This window comes from Lichtheimia ornata, assembly GCF_029851405.1.
Source record: "Lichtheimia ornata isolate CBS 291.66 chromosome Unknown scaffold00030, whole genome shotgun sequence".
NCBI classification, from domain to species: domain Eukaryota; kingdom Fungi; phylum Mucoromycota; class Mucoromycetes; order Mucorales; family Lichtheimiaceae; genus Lichtheimia; species Lichtheimia ornata.
In genome coordinates this window covers 118,635-143,564 of record NW_026695350.1, presented here as the reverse complement: position 1 = coordinate 143,564, position 24,930 = coordinate 118,635, and the positions used below count along the sequence as shown (strand labels likewise).

At 43.4% G+C, this 24,930-nt stretch overlaps 7 protein-coding genes across 7 annotated transcripts; 3 read left to right on the top strand and 4 right to left on the bottom strand.

Moving 5' to 3' along the window:
- Positions 1-1,633: 1,633 nt before the first annotated feature.
- On the bottom strand, positions 1,634-3,655 carry O0I10_006658 (uncharacterized protein; the record flags this gene model as incomplete). The annotated part of the gene is made up of 3 exons (XM_058486685.1): positions 1,634-2,889; positions 2,945-3,278; positions 3,368-3,655. 3 exons carry the CDS (start codon positions 3,653-3,655, stop codon positions 1,634-1,636), a joined length of 1,878 nt encoding a protein of 625 aa, XP_058342507.1.
- Positions 3,656-4,166: 511 nt separating this feature from the next.
- On the top strand, positions 4,167-4,607 carry O0I10_006657 (uncharacterized protein; the record flags this gene model as incomplete). The annotated part of the gene is made up of 2 exons (XM_058486684.1): positions 4,167-4,182; positions 4,279-4,607. 2 exons carry the CDS (start codon positions 4,167-4,169, stop codon positions 4,605-4,607), a joined length of 345 nt encoding a protein of 114 aa, XP_058342506.1.
- Positions 4,608-6,146: 1,539 nt separating this feature from the next.
- O0I10_006656 (uncharacterized protein) lies at positions 6,147-8,617 on the bottom strand (the record flags this gene model as incomplete). Its single annotated transcript, XM_058486683.1, has 9 exons — positions 6,147-7,295; positions 7,341-7,506; positions 7,561-7,709; positions 7,762-7,963; positions 8,024-8,062; positions 8,119-8,172; positions 8,230-8,302; positions 8,375-8,539; positions 8,593-8,617. The coding sequence occupies 9 exons, from the start codon at positions 8,615-8,617 to the stop codon at positions 6,147-6,149; spliced, it is 2,022 nt and encodes a 673-aa protein (XP_058342505.1).
- A 622-nt stretch (positions 8,618-9,239) lies between these two features.
- O0I10_006655 (uncharacterized protein) lies at positions 9,240-9,689 on the top strand (the record flags this gene model as incomplete). Its single annotated transcript, XM_058486682.1, has 1 exon — positions 9,240-9,689. One exon carries the CDS (start codon positions 9,240-9,242, stop codon positions 9,687-9,689), a length of 450 nt encoding a protein of 149 aa, XP_058342504.1.
- A 2,585-nt stretch (positions 9,690-12,274) lies between these two features.
- O0I10_006654 (uncharacterized protein) lies at positions 12,275-13,903 on the bottom strand (the record flags this gene model as incomplete). The annotated part of the gene is made up of 9 exons (XM_058486681.1): positions 12,275-12,565; positions 12,624-12,789; positions 12,842-12,990; positions 13,046-13,247; positions 13,308-13,349; positions 13,406-13,462; positions 13,516-13,588; positions 13,661-13,825; positions 13,879-13,903. 9 exons carry the CDS (start codon positions 13,901-13,903, stop codon positions 12,275-12,277), a joined length of 1,170 nt encoding a protein of 389 aa, XP_058342503.1.
- A 3,810-nt stretch (positions 13,904-17,713) lies between these two features.
- O0I10_006653 (uncharacterized protein) lies at positions 17,714-19,334 on the bottom strand (the record flags this gene model as incomplete). The annotated part of the gene is made up of 9 exons (XM_058486680.1): positions 17,714-18,004; positions 18,060-18,225; positions 18,276-18,424; positions 18,480-18,681; positions 18,742-18,780; positions 18,837-18,890; positions 18,947-19,019; positions 19,092-19,256; positions 19,310-19,334. 9 exons carry the CDS (start codon positions 19,332-19,334, stop codon positions 17,714-17,716), a joined length of 1,164 nt encoding a protein of 387 aa, XP_058342502.1.
- A 1,264-nt stretch (positions 19,335-20,598) lies between these two features.
- Positions 20,599-22,394, top strand: O0I10_006652 (uncharacterized protein; the record flags this gene model as incomplete). The annotated part of the gene is made up of 3 exons (XM_058486679.1): positions 20,599-21,061; positions 21,116-21,228; positions 21,342-22,394. 3 exons carry the CDS (start codon positions 20,599-20,601, stop codon positions 22,392-22,394), a joined length of 1,629 nt encoding a protein of 542 aa, XP_058342501.1.
- Between the last annotated feature and the right edge of the window lie 2,536 nt (positions 22,395-24,930).

Here is a 24,930-nt window from a genome sequence, read left to right as displayed (position 1 = left end):
AAGATGATGAGAACATCAGAGCACCGTTGAAGTAGACACATAAAGACATTGCACATGGATCGCGTCAAAGGACATGGGTAATAGATGTGGTGAAGCTGGTGATCTTTGATAATTCGGATACTGAAGCATATACATTCAAGGATAAAGTAAACACGTGTTTGGATCATACACCACCTTTTCGCACATTAATCCCACCTACCATTGCCAGTAGCCTGCATGAACACAAGTTTGTAAAGCGCTTCGGTTTGCTGCCAGCACGTTTATCTTCCATAGCCTTGTTGGACACAGTTGGACGATCAACGATAAACAAGTTCAATAAGCCATCATCCAAACCTAACTCATAAACCAAAAGGACGATCACAGCTTGTAATACGATAACCAGCACTCTTTTGCGAAACCATCCCATCATCCAAAAAGAATCGGCAAGTCAAGAGGTAAACAAAGCTTGAGGGTAGGTGTCGTGTTGCTTGAAAGGCTCCTCTGAAGATCGACGTGATGAAACATATACGTGCAATCCAATCCAATGGCATACATGGAGCTTGCTGCTTGGGGAACTACTTGTTCTTTTGAAGATGATGATGATGATGATGATTAGTAGCGTGTAACCAAGCAAGCCCCTCCCTTTGGACACTGTCAATCCTGTCTCCATACCACTATGTGTACCAATGCCTATGGCCCTTCCAAACCGTATCTTCGCAAGACCAGCAAATTCCTTGGTTCATTGCCAGGGTGTGCATATGCCCATAGCCATGGTGGGTACGCTGCAACTAGTGAAGATTCCAAGGTTGGCCCAATGTTGAACAAGTTGAAGCAATGCTCGTGGTTGGCGATCGTTCTTCGGTAAAGATAGTATTGTCAAAGGGCAAGTTGTGTTTAGGGTGGTGCAAAAGTGGTCGTAACCAGTAGAACGAAGACGCGACCAAGTGAGGTGATGACGCGTAACCCAGAGACGAATGTTAGCTGAACAGCATACTGTTGGTAGACGGCGAGCGATGAATGTCGACAAGGAATAAAAAGAGAGGGCGGTAAAGTAAAGAAAGGAGCGCGGGTTGTCGTCGTTGTTGGAATGAAGGGGAATAAAAGCAGCCCTTGTTGACTCGGAGGATTTAGCCTATAAATAGTATTTGGTGGGACAGGGATATGGTCGCCTTGCCAAGCAGAAATGCCTTAACCAGTCATGTCAACAAAGCCGTTTGAGAGAAGTTGAAGGTGTCAAGGATAGCACAAGCGATCATTATGACTCGCTTGAAAGCTACGCCCACTTTTTTATCCACTGCATATTCAGCTTGTCTCTTCCACGTGATTTATCATCCATATCATCATGTGCCTTAAAGCGTCCAGCGGCATCGACCTGTTGAGTATGATTGACGCAATTCCAAAGGTCAAAGTTTTATTGAGGTCAGATGTTTTAAAAGCACACGCTACATGTATTAATTACAAACATTCCATATCGTCATCATTTCAATGTCCTTTCATTGCATGCGTGAATTACCCATAGTAACAATCACATGTAGCATACAACATGTTGGCAGTGGGGATGATTGTAGAGCTTTATTATACCCTTCATAAATATGAAAATGGAAACACGAAACTGTGAATGGGGGAAGTGATTTGACTAGTTGCGAAGAGCCGTTTAGAAACGCGTAAAATATGGGTCGAGGGTGATATGCAAATCAGGTCTTTGCTTCTTCAGATGCCGAATGTCATCCATGTTAGCCGCCATACAGGGATAGACCCGAATCGATTGTAGATGAGTAAAGCTTTGAATCGCCTTCCAAAAGCTGCCATCATCATCCACGGCCTTGATTGAGATTGCAAGTTGCTTTAAATGTTCAAGGGGGTTCAAAGCATTCACAAAAGATGTTGGTGGCGCGTTGCCGCATTCGACCTCAAGGCAAAGTAAATGTGGGCATCCTTTCACAAGGCCTTCAATAAATCCCTCCATTTGATACGAATCCAAGTCATCTCTGAACCAAAGCTTCAAACGTTGCAACTGATCAAGGCAAAAGCTTCCATCAAAAATATGACTGATATCCTGCGGGAGTGATAGGTTCATGTCAAGTTGCCGTAATTGAGGAAGTTGACCAAGGCGACAGGGAGATTGTTTGATGGATGATCCGATATTGCGTGGAAATTCAAAAGATAGCCTCTTCAAATTGGGTGGTATTGTACGAATCACTTCAGGGTTGTATTTGATGATGCTCGGTTCTATTTGCAGCTGTTCCAGCAGCGGTGCATTGCGTGGGATCCACCATCCAGAAGTGAAGAGAATAAGCGTTGTAAGGCGAGGGTACTTGATGTCCTGAAGATCCATCCCGTTGATACTAGGATCCACATGCCATTCCATTTGCTCAAGAGTCTTGTGATGCTTTTGTAATAGAGAAGTGACACATTCATACGTATTATCGATTGACATTTGGTTGCAGGATACACAAAGATTGGTGATGCCAAGCTCCTCAAAGTGTTGCCCTTCATCTTCATAGATAATCCGGATGCCCACATCGTCGATCTCAAGCTCAAGGCGTCTCATGGAAGGAAAGTGATCTGTAACAACAAGTGCCGATTCGATATCCGAACATGGGTGAAGGGAAAGCTTTTTGAGTGATGGGAAGCGCTTCCAAATGCCGATGACCTGCTCGCAGCTTATATCCTCTTCAGCAGCAAAGATGCTCAATTCGTTTAAATTGGGCCATGTTGACATTGGAAGGGAGCAGAAATTGGCGTCATTGGATAGGTGGACATCGAGTGATACAAGATTGGGGCAAATCAATATTATGCCGGATACTGGTATCAAGAGCCCGCACTCCATAGTCGACTGGAAATGTGTCAAATGGCTGCCAACCGACCTCAAGATCGATCCAAGAGGGTCACTGTAACCGAGAGGGATGACTAACGTATACAACGATTAACATTTGGAGCTGAAAAAGCTTGCTGTTCAACTCACTTCCAAATTCCAGTTCCCGTAACGAAGAAAAGTCATTGTCACGCAGCATGTCATTCAACCATGTCCCTTGTCCATCCCGGTGAACGTACAAATTCCTTGCGTATCTTGAAAATCGAACGAGTTCTGAAACATTTTCCATACTGAGCGGGCCTGAACCAGAAACCGAAAAATTGAAACCACCAAGGCATTGAATAATAAGATCAAACCATCGATTGGAAACATATAAATATGGGCATGGTTCGGATGCCGACAAATATTGATTAAAAAACAGGGGAATGAGCGTTGTGATAACAATGTCGAGAGGTAGTTGGCTGATAAAGTCAATGCGTGTACTCTGGCTTGTTCAGCATCCATTTTCAGTTGTCGCAAGGCGACATAGTGCGTATCCATGGGATCAACAACATCGAGCGCATGGTTGCATACATCGATCGCCTTAAGCTGCTTTCCTTGTTCCGTATAAATGATCGCTTCTCGTAAATAGCCGAGTGCTGAAGACGATGAGAGTTGTTGCATAACGTTCGCATCTCGAAGGGCTGCATTAAAGTCGGCACACTTTGACAATGCATTGGCGCGACGATCTAAAGCTGACAAGATCGATTGAACAGGTTGATGGAGTTCAGTGGTTGAGTCGTCAACAATGCGTGCATATTTTTCAGTGGGAGCTGTAAGTGTGGGTGGTTGACAGAGGTCGCCCAAAATAGAGTGTGTCATATTGTGTTGACTGTGGAACAAGGATGGCCTGAGCTAAACCGTGTCCCACCCCAGACATAAAATCCATTGGCTCAAGCGCTCTCAGTCAACTACGCTGCTTTCATTCCCCCTTTTACTCCAACAACGACAGCCCTTTTGTATACTTGACGACGCCTTCTTTTACACATTGGCAACTTTGCTCAATCGTCTTCTGCCAATAGATTGGTCTTCTGCCAACATTCGTCTCCTGGTTACGCGCCATCTCTACGGCAACTGTTCTTGTTGGCTTGTTCCTTTTTTTACTTGCTTCAGCTTCCTCTTGCACAACGCCGAGCTTCAACGCGCACGTTTACCAGTGACGCCTCCAGTGGTCAACAATGGCAACAAGTGGTCACCATGTAGTCTTACTGACAACGCTGGTGCTAATCGTGTTCAGCTTTACTCGTCAAAAGGTACCCTACAAGGCTATGTGATATAGTCCAGTTACCAGCAAACCAAGGCCTCTTACAATCTTGCTTGCATATATTACTTCATGGTTACGGGTGTTGGTACGTGCATTACTATGGGAGGCAATGCTCGTATGGTCCATAACTGATGATTTGCTTTGAGGTACTCATCATCATCATCGTCATCATCATCAACAGCATCATCAACATCATCATCAACATCAACATCATCATCAACAGCATCATCAACATCATCATCAACATCAACATCATCAACATCATCATCATCAACATCATCATCATCATCATCATCAACATCATCATCATCAACATCAACATCATCATCATCAACATCATCATCATCAACATCATCATCATCAACATCATCATCATCAACATCATCATCATCAACATCATCATCATCAACATCATCATCATCAACATCATCATCAACATCATCAAGTGGTACATATCCAATCCCGCCTAGCCATATCGTAGTTGGCAAAATGATAACGCACAGTACCTAGCTGATCAAAGAATGATTACAGGTTCCACAATACCTTTTATTCAAGGAGGCCCAGATGTGTGAGCTTGGTTTTAAGTTGTGTCCCGCTGTTGGCATTCTGTTGTTCCTTGTGGTGATGTCATTGGATTGCGTTCGATGATGTTGGATTCTATTGGTATCCTGGAAGAGCTCAAGTTGTCTATGCGGTGATGGTGGCCCTTGGGATAATGAGGTAAGTTTGGGTAGTGGATATTTTGGATATAGTTGCTCAAAGCCGATCAGACTTTGTACGCTTATTTACGCGATCTCGGGACCGATGAGTACACCTGGGTGAAGTAGGATGGATATGGTAAGGACTCTTGGAGTTGTGGTCTTAGTGGGTAATGGGAATTTCACTTCTCTAGCTATAGTAGGGTAGTTTTTGATTCATGGAAATAAAAATGGTCAAGGTAAAGCTGTAAAGGGCAGAACAGGATTACTGGTAATGGATGATGGCGGAAATGATGTCGTAAAGCTTGAGGATTCATTATTCGTCACCTTCTATCATGCTATCTGCTTTGAGCTTAACGGTGGCACTAAAAGAGGTATATAGCATTATTATTATATGCGTTCTTCCCACCAATGGCCTGAAATATCATCAATGCAGCATCATCTTTGTTATTCTATCCTTCCACTACAACGACTTTAGCCACATCGCTCGAATGGATTGAAACACCTAGATGCTTAAAGGCAGGAATGGCTATTAATACGAGCCCTTTAAAAAGCTACTACACGTAATACCATGATAGGGAATAAAAGTCTTTTCCATAGCGATCATCACTTTCTGTGCAACCACAGACGTCATCATGCATGAACTAAAATAAAAGATTTATATTGCATCTTGGGTTATAGTGGGGATCACTTGCATGCTCGATGACATTGTAAACAACTAGCATACGAAGTTGCTTATGAACGCTTGGGATTGTGCATTCGATAAATGCAAACAACGTGAATCCCAATTTATCATCCTCTGATACCCCATGTTTACAGAATCATCCTGGCACAGATTGGGAATTGATCACTATTAGCTGCCGGTGGTATCTGAATGCTCTTAACAGAACACAGCGAACGTCAAGGATTATGATGGTGGTGTCATCACCCCTCGTTGGCAGGCGTATGTATGAATTTATGATAGCAAGAAGTAATCCATGCAAGGTTGAACCATGACCCATGGTTGTGTATGCAACACGACAGCAGGCACATGATCTATCATGCTAATCGCATGTACAGGATGTAGCCCCTTTGGATTGGGAACGTATGGCATCCTCCTTTATCATCTTGATGAGCAATGTTACATACAGAATGAAACTAGAAATTGGGCGGTTCATATCAACGTCGTTGAACAAGGTTGTATGTGGTGTGCCAATCATGGTAAATAAAAGTGTTTGTAAATACCATTGATCATGTTATCATATTGCAGGATTTTAGGTATGTACATGTACAAGAATGTTGGAGATCTTTATTGTGGTCTACGTTACAGCTTATAAGGGCCATTATGAGAAACGATGATTTAAAAACTGATTTAAAATGATGGCTCAAAAGTGGTGTCAAATGGGTGATTGATGATCTTCATGTCCGGTCTTTGCTCCTTGAGATACGCAATGTTGGTTTTATAGATTGCAGCATTAGGGTAGATCCTAAGACACCTGAGCTGAGAAAAGCTTCGAAGCGCATCCCAAAATCCATCAATACCATCCGATCCATAGATTGAGAAAGCAAACATGTTTAAGTGTGCAAGTCCTTTCAGGGTAGTTATAGAGTAGGTCGATGGTGCATTGCTGCATTTGAGCTCAAGGCGGGATAAACGAGGACATCCTTTGACAAGGCTATGAAAGAAGCGTTCCATCTGATCGGAATCCCATGCGTATGTAAAACTGATCTTTAGACATTCAAGTTGACCGTGGCGAAAGATAGCGTCCATGATACTGGTAAAGTCGTCCTCGCTGTTGAAACGCACCACAAGTTCTTTAAGCTGACATTGTAGAGACATACGAGTGAGATATCGCTCGATGGATGATTTGGCAACAGGTTGTAGTGGGCCTTCGAGCTTCAATTCAAGCTTGTTCAAGTGTGGTGGGATCATATCAAGGACCTGGGGCTGTGTGCTGATGATTCTCGATGTCAACATCAATTCTTCTAATAAGGGTGCATTGCGTGGTATCTGCCATCCGGATGAAATGAGTCCAAGTTTCCTAAGACGAGGGTACTGAAAAAGCCCAACATACTCTGTATCATGGGTCGTATCCGTTTTCCATACGAGGTGTTCAAGCGTGTGGTGGTGCTGTTTTATGATGGAGCTGATATCTTTCACTATCTCGTCCGGTATGTCGTTTGTGTCAATGTCAAGCTTGGTCACCCCCTGCACTTCGTTGTTGTTTTCTTCATCATCCGTGTATGTAAGTTTAAGACCCATTACGTACATCCTAATATTGAGACTTTTCATGGATGGGCAAAATTCTGAAACAAAACGTGTTGATTGCAGATCGATGCATGACGTAAGTTCAAGCTCCTTGAGTGATGGAAAACGCTTCCAGATCCCGATTATCTCATCGCATGTAATATCCTTCCTTGCACCATAAAGATGCAATGTTCTTAATGTCGGCCATGTCGCCATGGGTAAGGAGCTCATGTCGGCGTCTACCGGTTCCACCAACTTGAGCGTAATTAATCCCTTTTGTTATGACAAAGGTAACACTGTGCATTGACACACACTTACGAGAAGAAATGCAAAGGCAATGACAGGGCGGGGCACCTGGTCATCGGAATCCTTCAAGGACAGTTGTATCCCTTTTCGCCCATGATAAAAGACCTTGGCGATGACATCCCCCAAAGCAGCGCTCTGTAAGATCGCTCCCGATGACAAGTAATCCTTGCGGGCAAATCTGGGTTGCGTTAATACATGCTTGAGTGCGTTGGCTGCATGAATGAATGCATACCTCATGGCATCCATCATGTACTTGAATTGCCTTTTTCGATTATTTTTGCATTTTTCTGGAAGGGACACAGTATCAAAGGTGTAGGTCTTCATCACGGCTTTGAAGATCTGCGATAGCTTGGCTCGGTAGTTTGAAGTGGCCCTGACATACTTTATAAAAAGACGTCAAGTCATGCTCCCTTTTCCTCCATCACTCACATACCTTATCGTGCACACCATGCGTGACATGTATTGGTTGATTTTCAGGTACTTTAAATACCTGTTTGCAAATACGCTTGAATACCCCATCATGCCTCGACACGGAGGGATAAGCATCCACAAGCAGAATATAGTCCCTTAAACCATCCCCGAATCCACCATCCATGTCCTCCACTCCATAGACGAAGGTTCGATTGTTTTGATTGCTTGATTCAAAGATGATTACTACAACATCGGCATAAACATGTTGTGTGTATCTTACTTACCCTTCATCGTGACGCAAAGGGGGTATCTTGATCGAAACCCTATATAGGTATCCATATCAACACGTGTTGCCATGCAAAGTAAAAAAGTTACTTACCTTTGATAGGACATGTCAAGTTCTACATCCTCTTGGTCATCATCATCTGCATCGCTGGTACCATTCCAAATATTAATTCATGGAATCAATCCCAATGTTGTATATACATACTCCGTATACTCGCTCTCGATATCCGAAATACTTTTTGCTGAATGATAGCTATCGTAGTCGCTTTCGTCAAGGCCTATTGTTGGCATGCATCAGATGTTTGTAACACAAGGCGTGTTGCGTAGTTGCCTACATTAAGCATACGTACTTTGGGATGATGCCCTTGAAAGAGAAGGCGAGCCTAATAAAGACGACTCATCCATCGGTTCTGATGGTGATCCTGTAGACATGTCGGTACCGCCACCATCAGCAGCAGCGAGAACAATAGGCTCTTTATGTCGTGGTGCTTTGACACTGTCAACACCAGTGGTATCTACAAAGCCTTTTTAAGCCAATCATGAATTAAAAAAGTCGTCTTTAACATACCAGGAGATAAACTGCGCTTGAGCATTTGAAAAGGTGAGAAAAAAGAAAAAAGAAGGGTGTCAACAAGAAAAGGTGGATGATCCCCAACCAAAGTTCACTCCCATTGCTACCCACTATGCCGGATAACTGATCCCTAGATTCCCATGCTTACTTTTTTTGCATTCCCTTTTTTTAATTGATCCATGCTTTCTTCACAACCAAGGTATTGGTAAGCTACGCGTTTTACTGATAAGACTTTTTCCTTTCATCCCCGATCTCCTCATGTATCCATGCCTTGTGTATTATCAACTCTCGCATTTTCTGGAACCTCCTTCCACGCAACAACGCATCATTGCCGCTGATGTTGTTTATTATCCAGACCACGTATCCCTGCCATCTACTGTCTTTACGGGGCCAATCGCTTAGAAGCCAATAAAGGCTATGCTGCTGCTATTCATGATGTTCCACAATCGCTTACCATAAATGTGATGATGATGATGATGATCCACAATCGCTTACCGTAAATGCGACGATGACCCACAATAATATACGGTGATGATGATGATGATGGAAATACACTTTCGCAATGGATCATTAAAGGTGCACCCAATGCAATGGTGATCCAAACGCCTAAATGCAACGTCGTCAATCAAGCTGTTTATCACACCATGAAAAGAATGCCAAACCTTGAGTCACTCCCATTTGCGTTACCATCCACAGCTTCGATTGCTGGTCTCGAATACCCTGCCTCTACTTTGAGACACAGGTCAAACTTGCGTATCCTGAGCATCGATGGCCATTTCAGCGGTAATCAATGTCCACGTGCATGGAGGGCTGTAGCACGCTTATCCAATCTACGTGAACTTTTCATGCAACTTCGTGGTGCTACGTTGGATCAGGAATTTGTTGCCTTCATTGAAGCACTCGCTCATGGATGTCCCGAATTGAGAGAATTGAGTTTGGAGTCACCAACCGAATTTCCAATTGAGATCATATCCAATTTTCCTTTGTATCCCAACCTCCAAAACGTCACTCTCGGTAACCCAAATTTCTGGGATGACAGCTTGCTCGATATTTTCAAATGCCCATCTTTGGAAGCTCTTCGAATTGCCAAATAAAGAATGTCTGCTAAAGTGGCAGCTGCTTTGGCTTATTTGACTCGCTAGGCATGGTGATCATTAATCCTATTGCTCGATTTATTGCATATTGCTGAATGAAGTTACTTTTGCGGATGTACATCTATTCCCATGTGTCCTAAGTCTAAAGGGGCATGATAGTAGGGCGACGGTGTAATGCCAACGTGGTCGATGTCCATCATCAGAGGCGATCATAAGAATCAAATGGTGGTGTGCCATTGGGTGATGGGATATCCAAATCTTGCAGCTATCTCATCAACGTTAATATAGCAAAAGTATAATTTATCGCAGCTCACCTTTATCTGCAAGAAAGAAGACGCTGCAAGCCGTAAGGATACCATTGCCGACGTACACGTCATGCCTGTATTCATCCAAAAAAGCTTTGTCTTGCCACCATGCACCATGGCCGATCCGGCTGGTTCGTGTATTGCATCGTGTAGTTATATAATAAAGCTGCTGATGTAGATGACAAGTATACGCCTCCATAAACTCCACGCGACATTGGCGTTGTATCGTTCATTTTCCAACAGCATCATCCATATAGGCTGGTTGAAAAGCAACCAAGCCGCATCCAAGAGATGTTGATGCCGATAGTCCTCTTTTGATCCATCCCTTCCCAACATGTCATCACGTTGCATTTTGCTGCCCCATTCATCCATGATCCTTCAAGCAGCTTTTCATCCTCTCGCGTCCCTTTGAAGTAGCATACACGCATAGCGGGATAAAGGTTGTTGGTGGTATTCCAAAAGTGTAGCCGATAGAGAATGACATCGCTTCCCTTTGCTGAAAACCTTTCGAGCCCTCTTGGTTTCACCATTAACATAGTAGTCGTTGCCATCCTTGAACCGAAATTCTCTTCCGATTCCTCCTCAAAGTTCCCATTGTCTCCATTGCTGAACCATGCCGTTGTAAAACAACACTACCATAGTGCTGTAAAGGCAAGCATAGACATCGTTTACTGAAATAGCAGCCGTTGGGCATGATGCATCTTGGTGGAATGCGTGAACAAGCCTGTAAGTATGTATGATCCGTTCGAATGAATGAGCTGCAGCTATCACCCATGATGTTATTTTTTACATACCTTTCATCACCATATCATAAACGAGCACATAGACATACAGGTAAATCCACCAGGGTACCCTGATATTGGTCGTGATGATGCTGCCGAATTGCATCCGCTTGGCAACAGGGGATCTAGGATACAAGATTCATCAGGAGATGTTATTGCCATCCACTTCCTATGAATTTACACGATAAAACTTCATCGCCTTATGCTGCATCTGTAAGTTTTCTGATAGCCAAGAACAAGATCCCATGGTAACACCGTTTGAATGAGCCAGGTTTGTTGTATGGATCATCATCGTCATCGTTGGAAACGGCCATCATCTAGTGTATTCATGGGTTGAACTATCTCTATCACGCAGTAGTCGTACATCAACCCAAGGTGGGTAACAGCAGCCAAGCTCATGACGCTCGATCGGTAAGCTTTTTGTGACAATGGGCTGCATGTGTTGCTGGACACGCCATGGAGATGGGCTAATTGAGGTTGTCTTGACATTGGTGAAGCTCGATTGACGAGTAGATGGAGAAGCGTTGGTAAACTGGTTCGAGACATACTGGCTGCGTGTGTGTGAGTGTGTTGGAAAGGGACAAGGCATGATGTGCAGGTCTCATTGGCGACCAAGCAGTATTTGTGTAACATCCGCTATCATCATCCCATACAAAGAATCGCTCTTTATCCCTCCCAATCAACCTCATAGCCTCTAGTGCTTTTAAGACGCCCCAAGAAATGGATACCATGTGTTGCATAAATACCATACAGCTCAATAAAGAATCCAAAAGGCGATTGGTACTACGTATGAATGTTGCTTGCACGCAATAACGTAATCATGATGTTGGCATTGGCAATGAGTATGCCGGGACAGGCTTCACAGCATACGCCAAGAAATACCTATATAGACCTGATTCTAAAGTATGGCATCATCCAATCGATAGGGTGACGAATAGCTTTTTCAATTGGCTTTGCTGGATCATCATGAACAGGGTAGCTAATCATCTGTCGTCATTGTTTATGCAACAACATGTGTTCCTATTGCCCACTCTTTTATTATTTGAAGCTATACGCAACAATGTAAAGCCAACAATGGTAATATAAAGCAATGGATTCACTATGACTTTAAAGAGAATGCCTAACGCTAGATGAATTTTTCCTCCTCTCGCCAAAGTCACTAAACGCCCAATGAGTTTTTCCACCAATTGACATGCAAGCTCATCCATCGTGTGGAACATGGCTGCAATATGGGTATCATCTTTCCATGAAAAAAAGGTGCTTTCGGTAATGAATACAAAATAATTGGACCCATTCCACCGCATGCCTGAAGAAAGCCTATATGGGATGGGATAAACGGATGGGGCATTACTTGCTGCTGCTTGCGGCATGTTGCCCATGTTGTCATGAATAAAACATTTTATGCATCATTCCCGTATACCGAGCTCTTTGTTACACATCATTTACAATAGATACATCCACAAAAGTAATCATCATGCCAATGGTATTACAAATAAAACTATTCCTCATCACTCTCAGAGTTGTAAATCCCATCTTGATACTTTGGCTCATAAGTGGCACTCATTGGACCAAAAGAAGAAGGACCAGATACTTGGCGACTTTCGAGGTTTTGACGCACTCGCCTTGTTTGCACACGTTGCACCTCGTCCCAGTCCGCGACCTCTCCATTATCATAGATCCCCTTCAGTGTGTTTCGGTAGAGTGATGCACGAATCGCACCAACGTCACGGCCTCTCAAGGATCGTTGTTCTCGTTTTTTGGTACACAGCAAGCTCATGTTGATGTACATCTATAATGATCCCTTCTTGTTACCACAAAGGTTACACTATGCGTCGTCCCACACTTACAAAAACAAACGCAAAGGCAATCACCGGGCGAGGAACTTGATCATCCCAATCCTTTAACGACAATTGGATTCCTTTTCTACCATGGTAAAACACCTTCGCGATGACATCACCTAACGCAGCGCTCTGCAAGATGGCTCCCGATGATAAGTAATCCTTGCGGGCAAATCTGGGTTGTGTTAATATATATACTTGAGTGCATTGGGTGCATTAATACATACCTCATAGCATCCATCATGTACTTGAATTGCCTTTTGCGGCTCTTTTTGCATCGTTCCGGAAGAGTGGTAGCATCAAAGGTGTAGGTTTTCATGACAGCCTTGAAAATGAGGGACAGTTTGGCTCGGCAGTTTGCAGTAGCTTTCACATACTTGGACAAACAAAGGGCGTCAAGTCATGCTTGCTTTTTCCCATCACTCACATACCTTGTCGTAAACCCCATGCGTGACATAAATTTGCTCATCTTCAGGTACTTTAAATAGCTGTTTGCATATACGTGTGAATACGCTATCATGTCTCGACACTGATGGATAAGCATCAACAAGCAGCATGTAGTCCCGTAACGAATCCCCGAATCCACCATCCATGTCCTCCACACCATATACGAAGGTTCGATGATTTTCATTCCTTGGTTCAAACATGGTGACTACAACATCATCATATACACATTGTGTGTATTTCACTTACTCGTCGTGATCTTGATGCAAAGGGGGTATCTTGATACTAACCCTTTAAAGGTATCCATGTCAACGCGTGTTGCCATCCAAAGTAAAACAATTACCTGCCTTTGATACGACATGTCTAGCTCCACATCGTCTTGATCATCATCATCTGCTTCGCTGCTATCATTCCAATATTAATCCAAGTAATCGATCACATTCTTGTATATACATACTCCGTATATACGCTCTCGATTTCCGAAATGCTTCTTGCTGAGTGGTAGCTCTCATGATCGCTTTCGCCCAGGCCTATTGGCATCATGCATCAGATGTTTGTTGCACAAGGCACGTTGCGTGGTGAGTGAGGTTGAGCATACGTACTTTGGGATGATCCCCTTGAACGAGAAGGTGATCGTAATAAAAAAGACTCATCCAGAGGTTCTGATGGCGATGCTGTAGACATCTCGGGACCGCCACCATCAGCAGCAGCGAGAACAACAGGCTCATTACGGCGTGGTGCTTTGACACTATCACCATCCGTGGTATCTACGAAGTTATTTTAGGCCAACCATGGATTAAAAAAGTCGTCTTTAACATACCAGGAGATAAACTGCGCTTTAGCATTTGGAAAAGTGGTAAAAGGAAAAAGAAGAGTGTGAAAAAAGAAAAGATGCATGATCCCAACCTAAGTTTACTCGCATTGCTACCCACTATGCCGGATGACTCCTCCCCCAGATTCCCATGCTTACTTTTTTCCATACCCTTTTTTGATTGATCCATGCTCTCTTCACAACCACAGCATTGATAAGCTACCCGTTTTACTGGAAAAGACGCTTTCCTTTTATCCTCAACCTCCTCATGTATTCATGCCTTGTGTATTACCATCTCGCACACTTTCCCGGTCACTCCTTCCACACAACAACGCGTCATTGCCGCTGTTATCGTTTATGATCCTGACCATGTATCCCTGCCATCCACTGCCTTTGAGGGGCCGATCGCTTTGATGCTAATAAAGGCTATGCTACTGCTATTCATGACGATCCACAATCGCTTACCATAGATGTGATGATGATGATGATGATCCACAATCGCGTACAATAAATGTGACGACGATGGTGGCGGTGGTGATTCACAATGGCTTGCATCAAATAATGGCTCCACAACTAAGATCCTAATACTGCTTGTTGTATTCAGGCTATCCATCATACCCGATAAAGATCCAACATGTGTGTCTTAGACTTGAACAAATGATATCTCACATTCATCGGTTGCCACTTGGCATCAGGAACACCGATACCTCACACACATCCTGAACCTCTAGCATTATTACCTACAGCCTAACAGATCTAATACCGCACCATGAATGGTGCGTCTACCGTCGTCTCATCTCAGCTAGTTTCACTCCATAGAATATAAATACGCATGTATCGAGCATATCTTAAATAGAGGGATTATCTTCGTATCACTGACTTATTGTCTACCTTTATTCCTTGCTTGATACAACACTGCTGAGATCCTTCCTCGTTGCCACCAGCAGCTAGTGTTCCCAAAGGTTCCCTGAAGTCGATCAAAATCACGTGCTGATGCCTACAGCATTCCTTGCTTTGTCATAGGGTGGTATCGTCCTATAGAGTCCTCAATAAAGGAACCCAAACAATCACTCAACCCACTTTTACCATGAGCTGCTTATTGAACTAGTGGTCGTTCTGGCTATGACGACTGCTGATACGTATGACGTGTTGCTGGCCACCAGCCAAGTGCATGTCGTGTAGGTTCGGCTTCTTCAATCAACATAATGGGATGACAGCTTGCTGGACGTTTTAAAATGCTCATCCTTGCAAGTCCTCGAAATCGACAAAGAAAGCATGCCTGATAAAGTGGAAGTTGCTTTGGCTTATTTGACTGACTAGGCAAGGTTACCATAAATCATATTTCTCGATTTATTGTATATTGCTGAATAAAGTTACTTTGTGGATGTACATCTAATCTCATGTTGGATACATCTAAAGGGCCATGATGGCCGGGCAAGGGTACAATAGCAACGTGTGGGTCCATAATCAGAAGCCAGCATAAAAATAAAATGGTGGTGTGATGTTGGTGTTGAGACATCCAGCTTGCGTGGCATATGGAAAAAGACAAATAGACCGCACCTCGCCTTTATCAGCAAGAAAGCAAACGATGCAAGCTGCAGCATTGATGAAAGGTAGACATGTATGTGGTGCTTGTGATCATCCGAAAAAGCTTCCCTCCATAGTCGATGTTCCTTGTTCGTGTGTTGCGTAATAGAGTTGCTGATATAGATGACATGTACACCCATTCCTTCACACCACGTGACATCGTCGTTGTATCTTTCATTGTCCAACAGAATCATCCATTTACGCAGGTCGCATAGCGAATAACGCATCCAAGAGCAGTTGTTGTGGGCCATCCTCTTTTCATCCATCCATTCCAAACATGTCATCATATTGCAGTTTGTTGTCGCATTCATCCATAAACGTTGATGCAGCTTTTCATCCTCTCGCATTACTTTGAAATCATGTGAAGGGGTCGCACAATAAAGGTCGCTGATTTCGACACAAAAACGATCATCGATAGAGGGCGTCAACGAATCCCTTTGCTGAGTACCTTTCAAGTCGTCTTTGTTTCCTCATCGATACAGTAGTCGTTGCCGTCCTTGAACAGAATCTCTTTTCCTATTCCTCCTGAAAGTTGCAATTGTCGCCATTGCTGAACCACGCCGTGGTAAAACAGCACAATCTTAGTACTGTAAACAAGGCAAGCATAGACATTGTTTACCGAAATAGTAGCCGTAGTGAATGATGCACCTTGGTGGAATATGTGAACGAGCCTCTAATATGGATGATCCAGTCGAATGAATGCGCTGCAGCTATCATTCATGGTGCCTTGCTTACATACCTTTAACTGCCATACCATAAGAAGCCGCATATACAACCACTAAACCAACGATGGATATCCTGATGCTGTTCGTGATGATGTTGTGGAATTGCATCCGCTTGGCAACGAGGGATCTAGGATACAAGATTCATTAGGAGATGGCATTGCAATGGACGTCCTATATACTTACATGATAAAGGTTTCTCTTTTGTAGTTGCATCATCTACAATCATTCTCACCACCAAGAGCAAGATCCGATAGTAACATCTTTTGAATGAACCAGTAGTGCTGTATGAATCATCTTCTTGCGAAAACAGCCTTCATCTCCTTGCATGCATGTATCCACCAGTGATCGGTGTCGTCGTCTTGGTGCATTCTGGAACTATTTCTACAGCGCAGTAGTCATACACCAATCCAAGGTGGGTAACAGCAGCCAAGCTCATGACGCTCGATCGGTAAGCTTTTTGTGCCAATGGGCTGCATGCGTTGCTGAACACGCCATGGAGGTGGGCTAATTGAGGTTGTCTTGACAATGGTGAAGCTCGATTGACGAGTAGATGGAGAAGCGTTGGTAAACTGGTTCAAGTTATGCTGGCTGTGGTGTGTGTTGGAAAGGAACAAGGCGTGAAGCGCAGGTCTCAGAGGCGACCAAGCATCATTTGTGTAACATCCGCTATCATCATCCCACGCAAAGAACCGTTCATTATTCCTACCTTTATCCCTCCAATCAACCCACATCCCATAGGACTATTATGATGCCCAAAGTTATCATGTATAGTATAAATACCATATTGCTCAATAAAGAATCCGAAAGGCGAATGGTACAATGTACGAATGTTGGCTGCATGCAATAACGTAATCATCATGGTGGCAATGGTAATGATACCTGTATAAGCTTCACAGCATGCCAAAAATTCTTAAAGACATACACTTTCTATAATATGGCATCATGCAATTGATATGGTGATGGATGGTTTTTTCAATTGACTGCAAGCTGCATCATTATCAACAGGGTAGCCAATCATCCCTCGTCATTGTTTGTGCAACAACATGTATTCCTATTGCCAACTCTTTTATTATTTGATGCTATATGGAACAATGTAAAGCCAACAACGGTGATATAAAGCAATGGTTTTACTATGAATTTAAAGAGAACGCTGGACGCAAGTTGTATTTGTTCTCCTCTTGCCAATGTCGCTGAACAATCATTGAGTTTCTCCACCGATTGACATTCAAGTTCTCCGATCGTGTGGGGTACTGCTGGAAAATGGATATTGTCTTTGCCATGAACAGAAGAGGTTTTCGGTAAAGAATAGAAATCAATAGGATCCATTAGACCCATGTATGAAGAAAGCCGATATGGAATGGAGCTAAAAGATGATGTATCACTCGCTGCTGCTGGCTGTATGATGATCATGTTGAGCATGAACAGAACATTTATGAATCTCTCTCTCGTCATCCAAGGTCTTTTCTTGCACATCATTTACAATAGATTCATCCATAAAAGTAGTCATCATGCTAATGTTGTTTCAAATAATGCTAGTCTTCATCACCATCAGAATTGTAGACGCCATCTTGATATTTCGGTTGATACGTGGCACTCAATGGACCGAAGGTAGAAGGTCCAGATACTTCCCATCTTCGGAGGTTTTGGTTCACTATCCTTGTTTGTACACGTTGGACCTCATCCCAATCCACAACCTCTCCATTTTCGTAGACGCCTTGCAGGGTGCTTCGGTAGAGTGATGCTCGCATAGCACCAACATCACGGCAGTTTAAGGACTGTCGATCTCGTTTTGTGGTACACAGCAATGTCATGTTGATGTACATCTAATGAACTCTTTTGTTATCGCAAAGGTTACACTCTGCATTGCGATACACTTACGAAAAGAAATGCAAACGCAATGAGAGGGCGAGGCACCAGGTCATCTGAGTACTTTAACGACCATTGAATCCCTTTTCTCCCATGATAAAACAGCTTGGCGATGATATCTCCCAAGGCAGCACCTTGCAAAATGGCTCCCGATGACAAGTAGTCCTTGCGGGCAAATCTGGATTGTGTTAATACATACTTGAGTGTGTTGGTTGCATGGATACATACCTCATGGCATCCAGCATATACTTGAATTGCCTTTTACGATTCGTTTTGCATTGTTCAGGAAGGGTCGTACTCTCAAACGTGTATGTTTTCATGACGGCTTTGAAAACCTTGGATATTTTGTTTCGGCAGTTTGCGGTAGCGTTCACATACTGGGACAAACAAAGGGCGTCAAGTCATGCTTCTTTTCCTCCATCATTCACATACCTTTTCGTGCACCCCTTGCGTAACATGAATTTGTTGTGCTTCAGGCACTTTGAATAGCCGATTGCATATACCCTTGAATGCGCTATCATGCCTTGATACGGATGGATAGGCACCCACAAGCAGTATATAATCCCGCAACGCATCCCCGAATCCACCATCCATATCCTCCACTCCATATACGAAGGTTTGATTGTTCTCATTCCTTGATTCAAACATGATTACTAAAACATCGGGATAAACACGTTGTATGTAGCTTACTTACCCTTCATCTTGATTCAAAGCGGGTATCCTGATAGTAACCCTGTAAAAGGTATCGATGTCAACACGTGTTACCATGGAAAGTAAACAATTACCTACCTTTGATACGACATGTCCAGCTCTAGATCCTCGTGGTTATCATCATCTGCATCCCTGGTATCATTCCAGTATTAATCCATGCAACCGATCACATTGCTAAATATACATACTCCATATACTCGCTCTCGATATCCGAAAAACTTTTGGCTGAATGGTAGCTTTCGCCCTCGCTATCGTCAAGGCCTATGGTTGTCATGCATCAGATATTTGTTACACAAGGGGCGTTGCGTGGTGACCAACGTTGAGCATACATACATTGGGATGACACTCTTGAAAGAGAAGGCGAGCCTAATAAAAAAGATTCATCCAGCGGTTCGGATGACGATGCTGTAGGCATATCGGGATCACCACCATCAGCAGCAGCGAGAACAACCGGCTCGTTACGTCGTGGTGCTTTGACACTATGACCATCTGTGGTATCTAAAAAGCATTTATAAGCCAACGATGCATTAAAAAAGTCGTCCTTAACATACCAGGAGATAAACTTCGCTTGAGCATTTGAAAAAGTGATAAAGAAGAAAGAAGAGTGTCAAAACAAAAGTGGATGGTCTTCAAACTACCTTTATGTGCATTGCTAACCACTATGTCGGATGCCGTTTTCCCCGAGATTACTATGCTTACCTTTTTGCATACCCTTTTTTAATTGATCCATCCTTCACAACCAACGCATTGGTAAGCTACACGTTTTACTGATAAGACCTTTTCATTTTATCCCCGATCTCCTCATGCATCCATACCTTGTGTAATATCACCTCTCACATTTTCCGGTCACTCCTTCCACACAACAACGCGTCATTGCCGCTGCTATCGTTTATGATCCACACCATGTATCCCTACCATCCACTGCGTTTGAGGGTCCAATCGCTTAGATGCCAATAAAGGCTATGCTGTTGTTGCTGCCGATGATGACGATGATGATGATGATGACAATGATCCATAATGTCTTGCAATAAACGTGACAATGATGATGATGATTCACAATGCCTTGCATAAAACATTCAATTCCTCAACCGGATCACCAATACGTACTATTCCAATCCTTTGTCATTGCCACCAATAGCCAGTGTTCCCATAGATTTCGCTGAAGATGATGCAAAATCATGTATTCATGCATACAGCAATTCGCGGCCATCGCATAGAATTATCCTGCTTTATAAAAGACTGTAGCTTTCAATAAAGCAACCAATGTGTGGACACAATTCCAGCATGCTGTGTACGAAAATGACTCCTTGTATAATGGTCACACATTTCCTCTTTGATCAATAAACAGGCTCTTTCAATAAACAATCAGCCATGATGCATACAACGTAGGTAATTCTTTAAGAGAATGGAGATGTGGGACCACCGCGAGCAGCAGGCCACATCAGCGATAGTTGCATTAGCCATATGATGAAGCTCTTAACAATGATAATACCTCTTGTTGTGGTATTGATACTAATCCACTCACCAAAGCTTGAAGATCTACACCTTATTGGATAGTCTCATAATGCAAGCTACCTTGTTCCTTGTATGCAACAATTTTTTGCGATAACGGGGTCACCATGATTACTGGTATTTATCTAATGCATGACATGGCGTTCAATAGGGCGGTGATTGTGTGATGAATGATGTAAGGAGCAACATGATTGGGTAAAATGCGGCTCAATTAGGTGACGTGTGGTTGCATTTTGCTGATAAAATTGATTCATGATCATTACAATGTACACCCATTTTCTTTCTTCGATTCACTCCTTTTATTCAACTCCTTGAAAACCATCCAACAATGGCTCAGAGAGGGGTGCATTATAGAAGACACAGTAATGCAACATCAGTAGTTCGCAGAATAAGAGCATCAGGTGGTGCCCAGCATCCCACCAACCTACCCAGAAGTGTACGGCACAGGCGATTACGAAGTTATCACCCACGTAGGCGTGTAACTCGAGTCGACTTTGTTAGCAGACTTCCTTTTGAGCTGGTGTCCTCCTTGATCTTACCATCTGCTTTGATGATTCCATCCCGTCAAACATTTGCATATTTGCAAGTATGCCGAACATGGCGGCAACGTGTTTTGCAATCGGTTGGGTTTCATTTCTACAGCGGCGCAAGAGTAACATTTGGTGACAAACAAATCATGCTCGCATATGCTCCCTATATCACACGCATTGCTTTGGGGAATCCTTCCGAATTGCCATTGTATTTCTTTTCACGCTCACAGTTTACCTGCCTCCAATCATTGGACCTTACCTGTAAGTTCGACACCAACTACCATACATAGCTACAAAGCTAACATGAATCAATAGTGGCTTTCGAGAATGACATACATGCGTTGATTCGACTGCTGCAGCCGATTGCAGCAGCATTGAAGGAAATCAAGTTGACCATCTCTCCTAGGATGTCCAATGCGGCTGTTAGGGTAACGACGTCATGCCTAATTGTCCCCGTTTGGAGGCATTTACATGCACCAGGGTTGATATGGATGGCTTTCCCTTACAACATCACGTCCAAAAATACCCCAATGTCAAAAAGTTGGTATCTACATCCATCACGCAACCACTTGAAGAAAACGACATCATTGGATTGCTTGAACGATTCCCATCATTGCAGCTTTTATCGCTACCACATTGCCAATATTCAACGCCACTCTCCCTCATGCCTCAATACTGTCGTTATCTTGACTCGCTTACATATTCGTCGCAAACCGGAGTCTTGGAAGCAATGCGTTATCCACGTACCGATAACGCCATCGGACTCCATAGTGTATATGTGACAGCTGGGGAAAATTACCACCTTGGCGACATCGCTTCCCTATTGGCAAGCCATTGCGATACCTTGACCACCATTGTTCTCGCCGGCAAGATGAATCATCAAAGTAGTAGTAGCAGAAGCAGCAGCACAATGCTTAGCCAAGACGCACATTTCAAGCACCTCAACCATTTGTTCTTTTACCCTGATGATGATGATGGTGGAAATGTGCTTTTGCAATGGATCCTCAAAGGTGCACCCAACGCGAGGGAGATCGAAATGGCTAAATGCAACGTTGACAATGATGCTGTGTACCATACCATGAAGAAAATGACAAACCTTGAATCACTCTCATTTGCGTTGCCTTCCACAGCTATCATTAGTGGTCTCGAATACCATGCCTCTACCTTGAGACACAGGTCAAACTTGCGTTCACTGAGCATCGATGTCCATTTCAGCGGTAATGAATGTCCACGTGCATGGAGGGCTGTAGCACGCTTATCCAATCTACGTGAACTTTTCATGCAACTTCGTGGTGCTACTTTGGATCAAGAATTTGTTGCTTTCATTGAAGCACTCGCTCATGGATGTCCTGAATTGAGAGAATTGATCTTGGAGGCACCAATGGAATTCCCAACTGCAATCATATCCAAATTCCCTCTATATCCCAAGCTGCAAGAACTCACCCTCGGTAGCCCAAATTTCTGGAATGAGAGCTTGCTCCCCATTTTGCAATGCCCATCTTTGGAAGCTCTTTACGTGGAACGAGAACAAATGTCTGAGAAGGTGGCAGAAGCTTTAGCTTACTTGACAGGTGATGCATGGTTGTCACACTGATATTGCTCCATTTATGGCTGAATAAAATGATTCAATTACTTTGCGGATGTACATCTAATCTCATGTTGCATACATCTAAAGGGCTATGATAGCAGGGCAAGGGTGTACTAGCAACGTGTAGTCATCAATCTGTTGTCCATCATCAGAAGCCAGCATAGGAAGAAAATGGTGGCGTGTTGTAGGTGGTGGGCTATCTGGATCATGCAACGTTAATATGGCAAAAGAGGCATTTATCACAGCTCACCTCTTCAAGCGATAAAACCACTCCTACAAGCTGCAGCATGGATGAAGGGTAGGCATACATGTCATGCTTGTGTGCATCCGCAAAAGCTTCCTCTCATGGTCGATGTTGCTGGTTCGTATGTTGGATAATAGAGCTGCTGATGTAGATGGCAAGTATACGCTTCCATAAGCTCCATGCGACGTTGCCTTTGTATCGTTCATTGTCCAACAGCATCACACGTATAGGCTGGTCGCATAGCAACCAAGACGCATCCAAGAGGAGTTGATGCTGATCGTCCTCTTTTGAGCCATCCATTTCCAACACGCCTCCACGTTGCAGTTCATTGTCGCATTCATCCACGATCGTTGAAACAGGTTTTAATCATCTCGCGTCCTTTTGAAATCACGTGAACGGGTAGCAGGATAAAGGTAGCTGATGTTGATTCCAACAAGGTCGCCAATAGAGAATGCCAACGAATCCCTTTGCTGAACACCTTTCGAGCCCTCTTGTTTTTCTCAACAATATAGTGGTAGTTGCCTTCGTTGAACAAGATCTCGTTTCTGATTCCCCCTGAGAGTTGCCATTGTCGCCATTGCTGAACGACGCCGTTGTAAAACGATACTACCTTATTACTGTAAACAAGGCAAGTCGGCTTTTTATTACTCTACTAGCTCATTACTTACCTTCCTTGTCACGCGTGTTCACACATGCTGTCTACTAATGAGCTCCATGTTCGGCTGGCATTGCGGTGAGCTTCGTGTTGTTGTTGCGTTCTTTGGGTACAAAGTAGTAAAGAAGACTGAAATTGTCAAAGCAAGAGCTGAATCCAAAATCCATCACACACACAAACACACACACCCTGTTTGTCCAGAGGATCATAACAGTATCCCAGCAACCGTTTTACCATATTTGTTACACCTGCATGCCTTCTTGTGTCACCCTTCCCTTATCACATGGGTGGTGAAGCGATGACCCCGTATAACATTAACCCATGTCCCATCGATTAAGGTTGTCATTTGTCAAATAAATACGTAATGGATCGAATTGTGGTTTCTAAACATGCATTTTATCTTACTTTCAGAGGGATAAATGTAATACACAATATATACCTCGATGATGCATCCACATCATTCGCCTTTATGCTCGCTTTATCAATGAGACGTTCCCCTTTATATCCATATTCAAGGTGAAAATAAAAGAAAGTCTTGGCAAGACCCACGGATGCAAGTAAAGCTTAAATGCTCATTGATCCATTCATTTTAACGTGGCGTTGGTATATTAAGCGTATGTCATTATGATGATTCTACTTTGGTAATGCATAAATGCATATGTGCTACAAGCATTGACAATGCTGTGATCGGTAGGCAGCATCTATTAAAAGACACGTTTGATAGGTAGGTGGAAGCACTCACCATTTAGCAACAAGATCTTGACTAGGGTGATACCTAGGCCATAATGCTCTCTTGCCGTCGGTAAGGGTGCCTTAGGGAAGAAAAAGGAGTCGTCATGCACCTCGTACATAAAGAGTTGTCTTGGCTACGCCATCAGCATGGATGTTGCCCGTAACTCAAAATCTAATAATTCATCCAGGGATCGTCACTACAACAACCTTGCTCAGCATGGTCACAGGTATCTTGTGTGAACGTATGAAGCTCGAGATCGACAATGTCAATTTTCGCCATTGTCGATGTCAGCCAAATTTGAGATTGACGAGTTCGGTCCTGAAACTGGCACACAAGGTTGCTTGAGCTGGGCTGAGCACGGTTGTTGCAAAAAGAGCCCATGCTTCATTGACAGCTTTCGAGTGATGGATGGCTCTCTTTATGCTGTAAACATGATGCTATATGACAAAGTCGCCTTTTTCAATTGTCACTCATATACACACTTATAGTGCAATAGCTGCACGAGGCCGTGTTTGGGTAAGAAAGCAAAGAAAACAGCATTAAAAGAGCAATGGATGATATGTATACGCCATGTCACAGTCATTCGTACATTGCTAGCTATGAGCCAATTGCACCCAATCACGACCATCATGGATTCGATAACGTATGAAACATGCACCTGCTCCAAAGAGCCATTTCCATCATTCAGGTGTCTTGATGCGAGCCAATTTGAGGAAATTATGGCCAAGTAACGGGTACATCGGTTCCAACATGAAACGTATACGGGTGTATGGATTAGAGAAAACCTGGTCTAAGCGTAGCTCATCCAAATCGGCTCGGATCAACGTAATTAAACCATGGAACGGAACCTTGGAGCAGGCACATTCACCACACGTTGTCAAATCCACAATGGGCTCAATTGGATGCAATT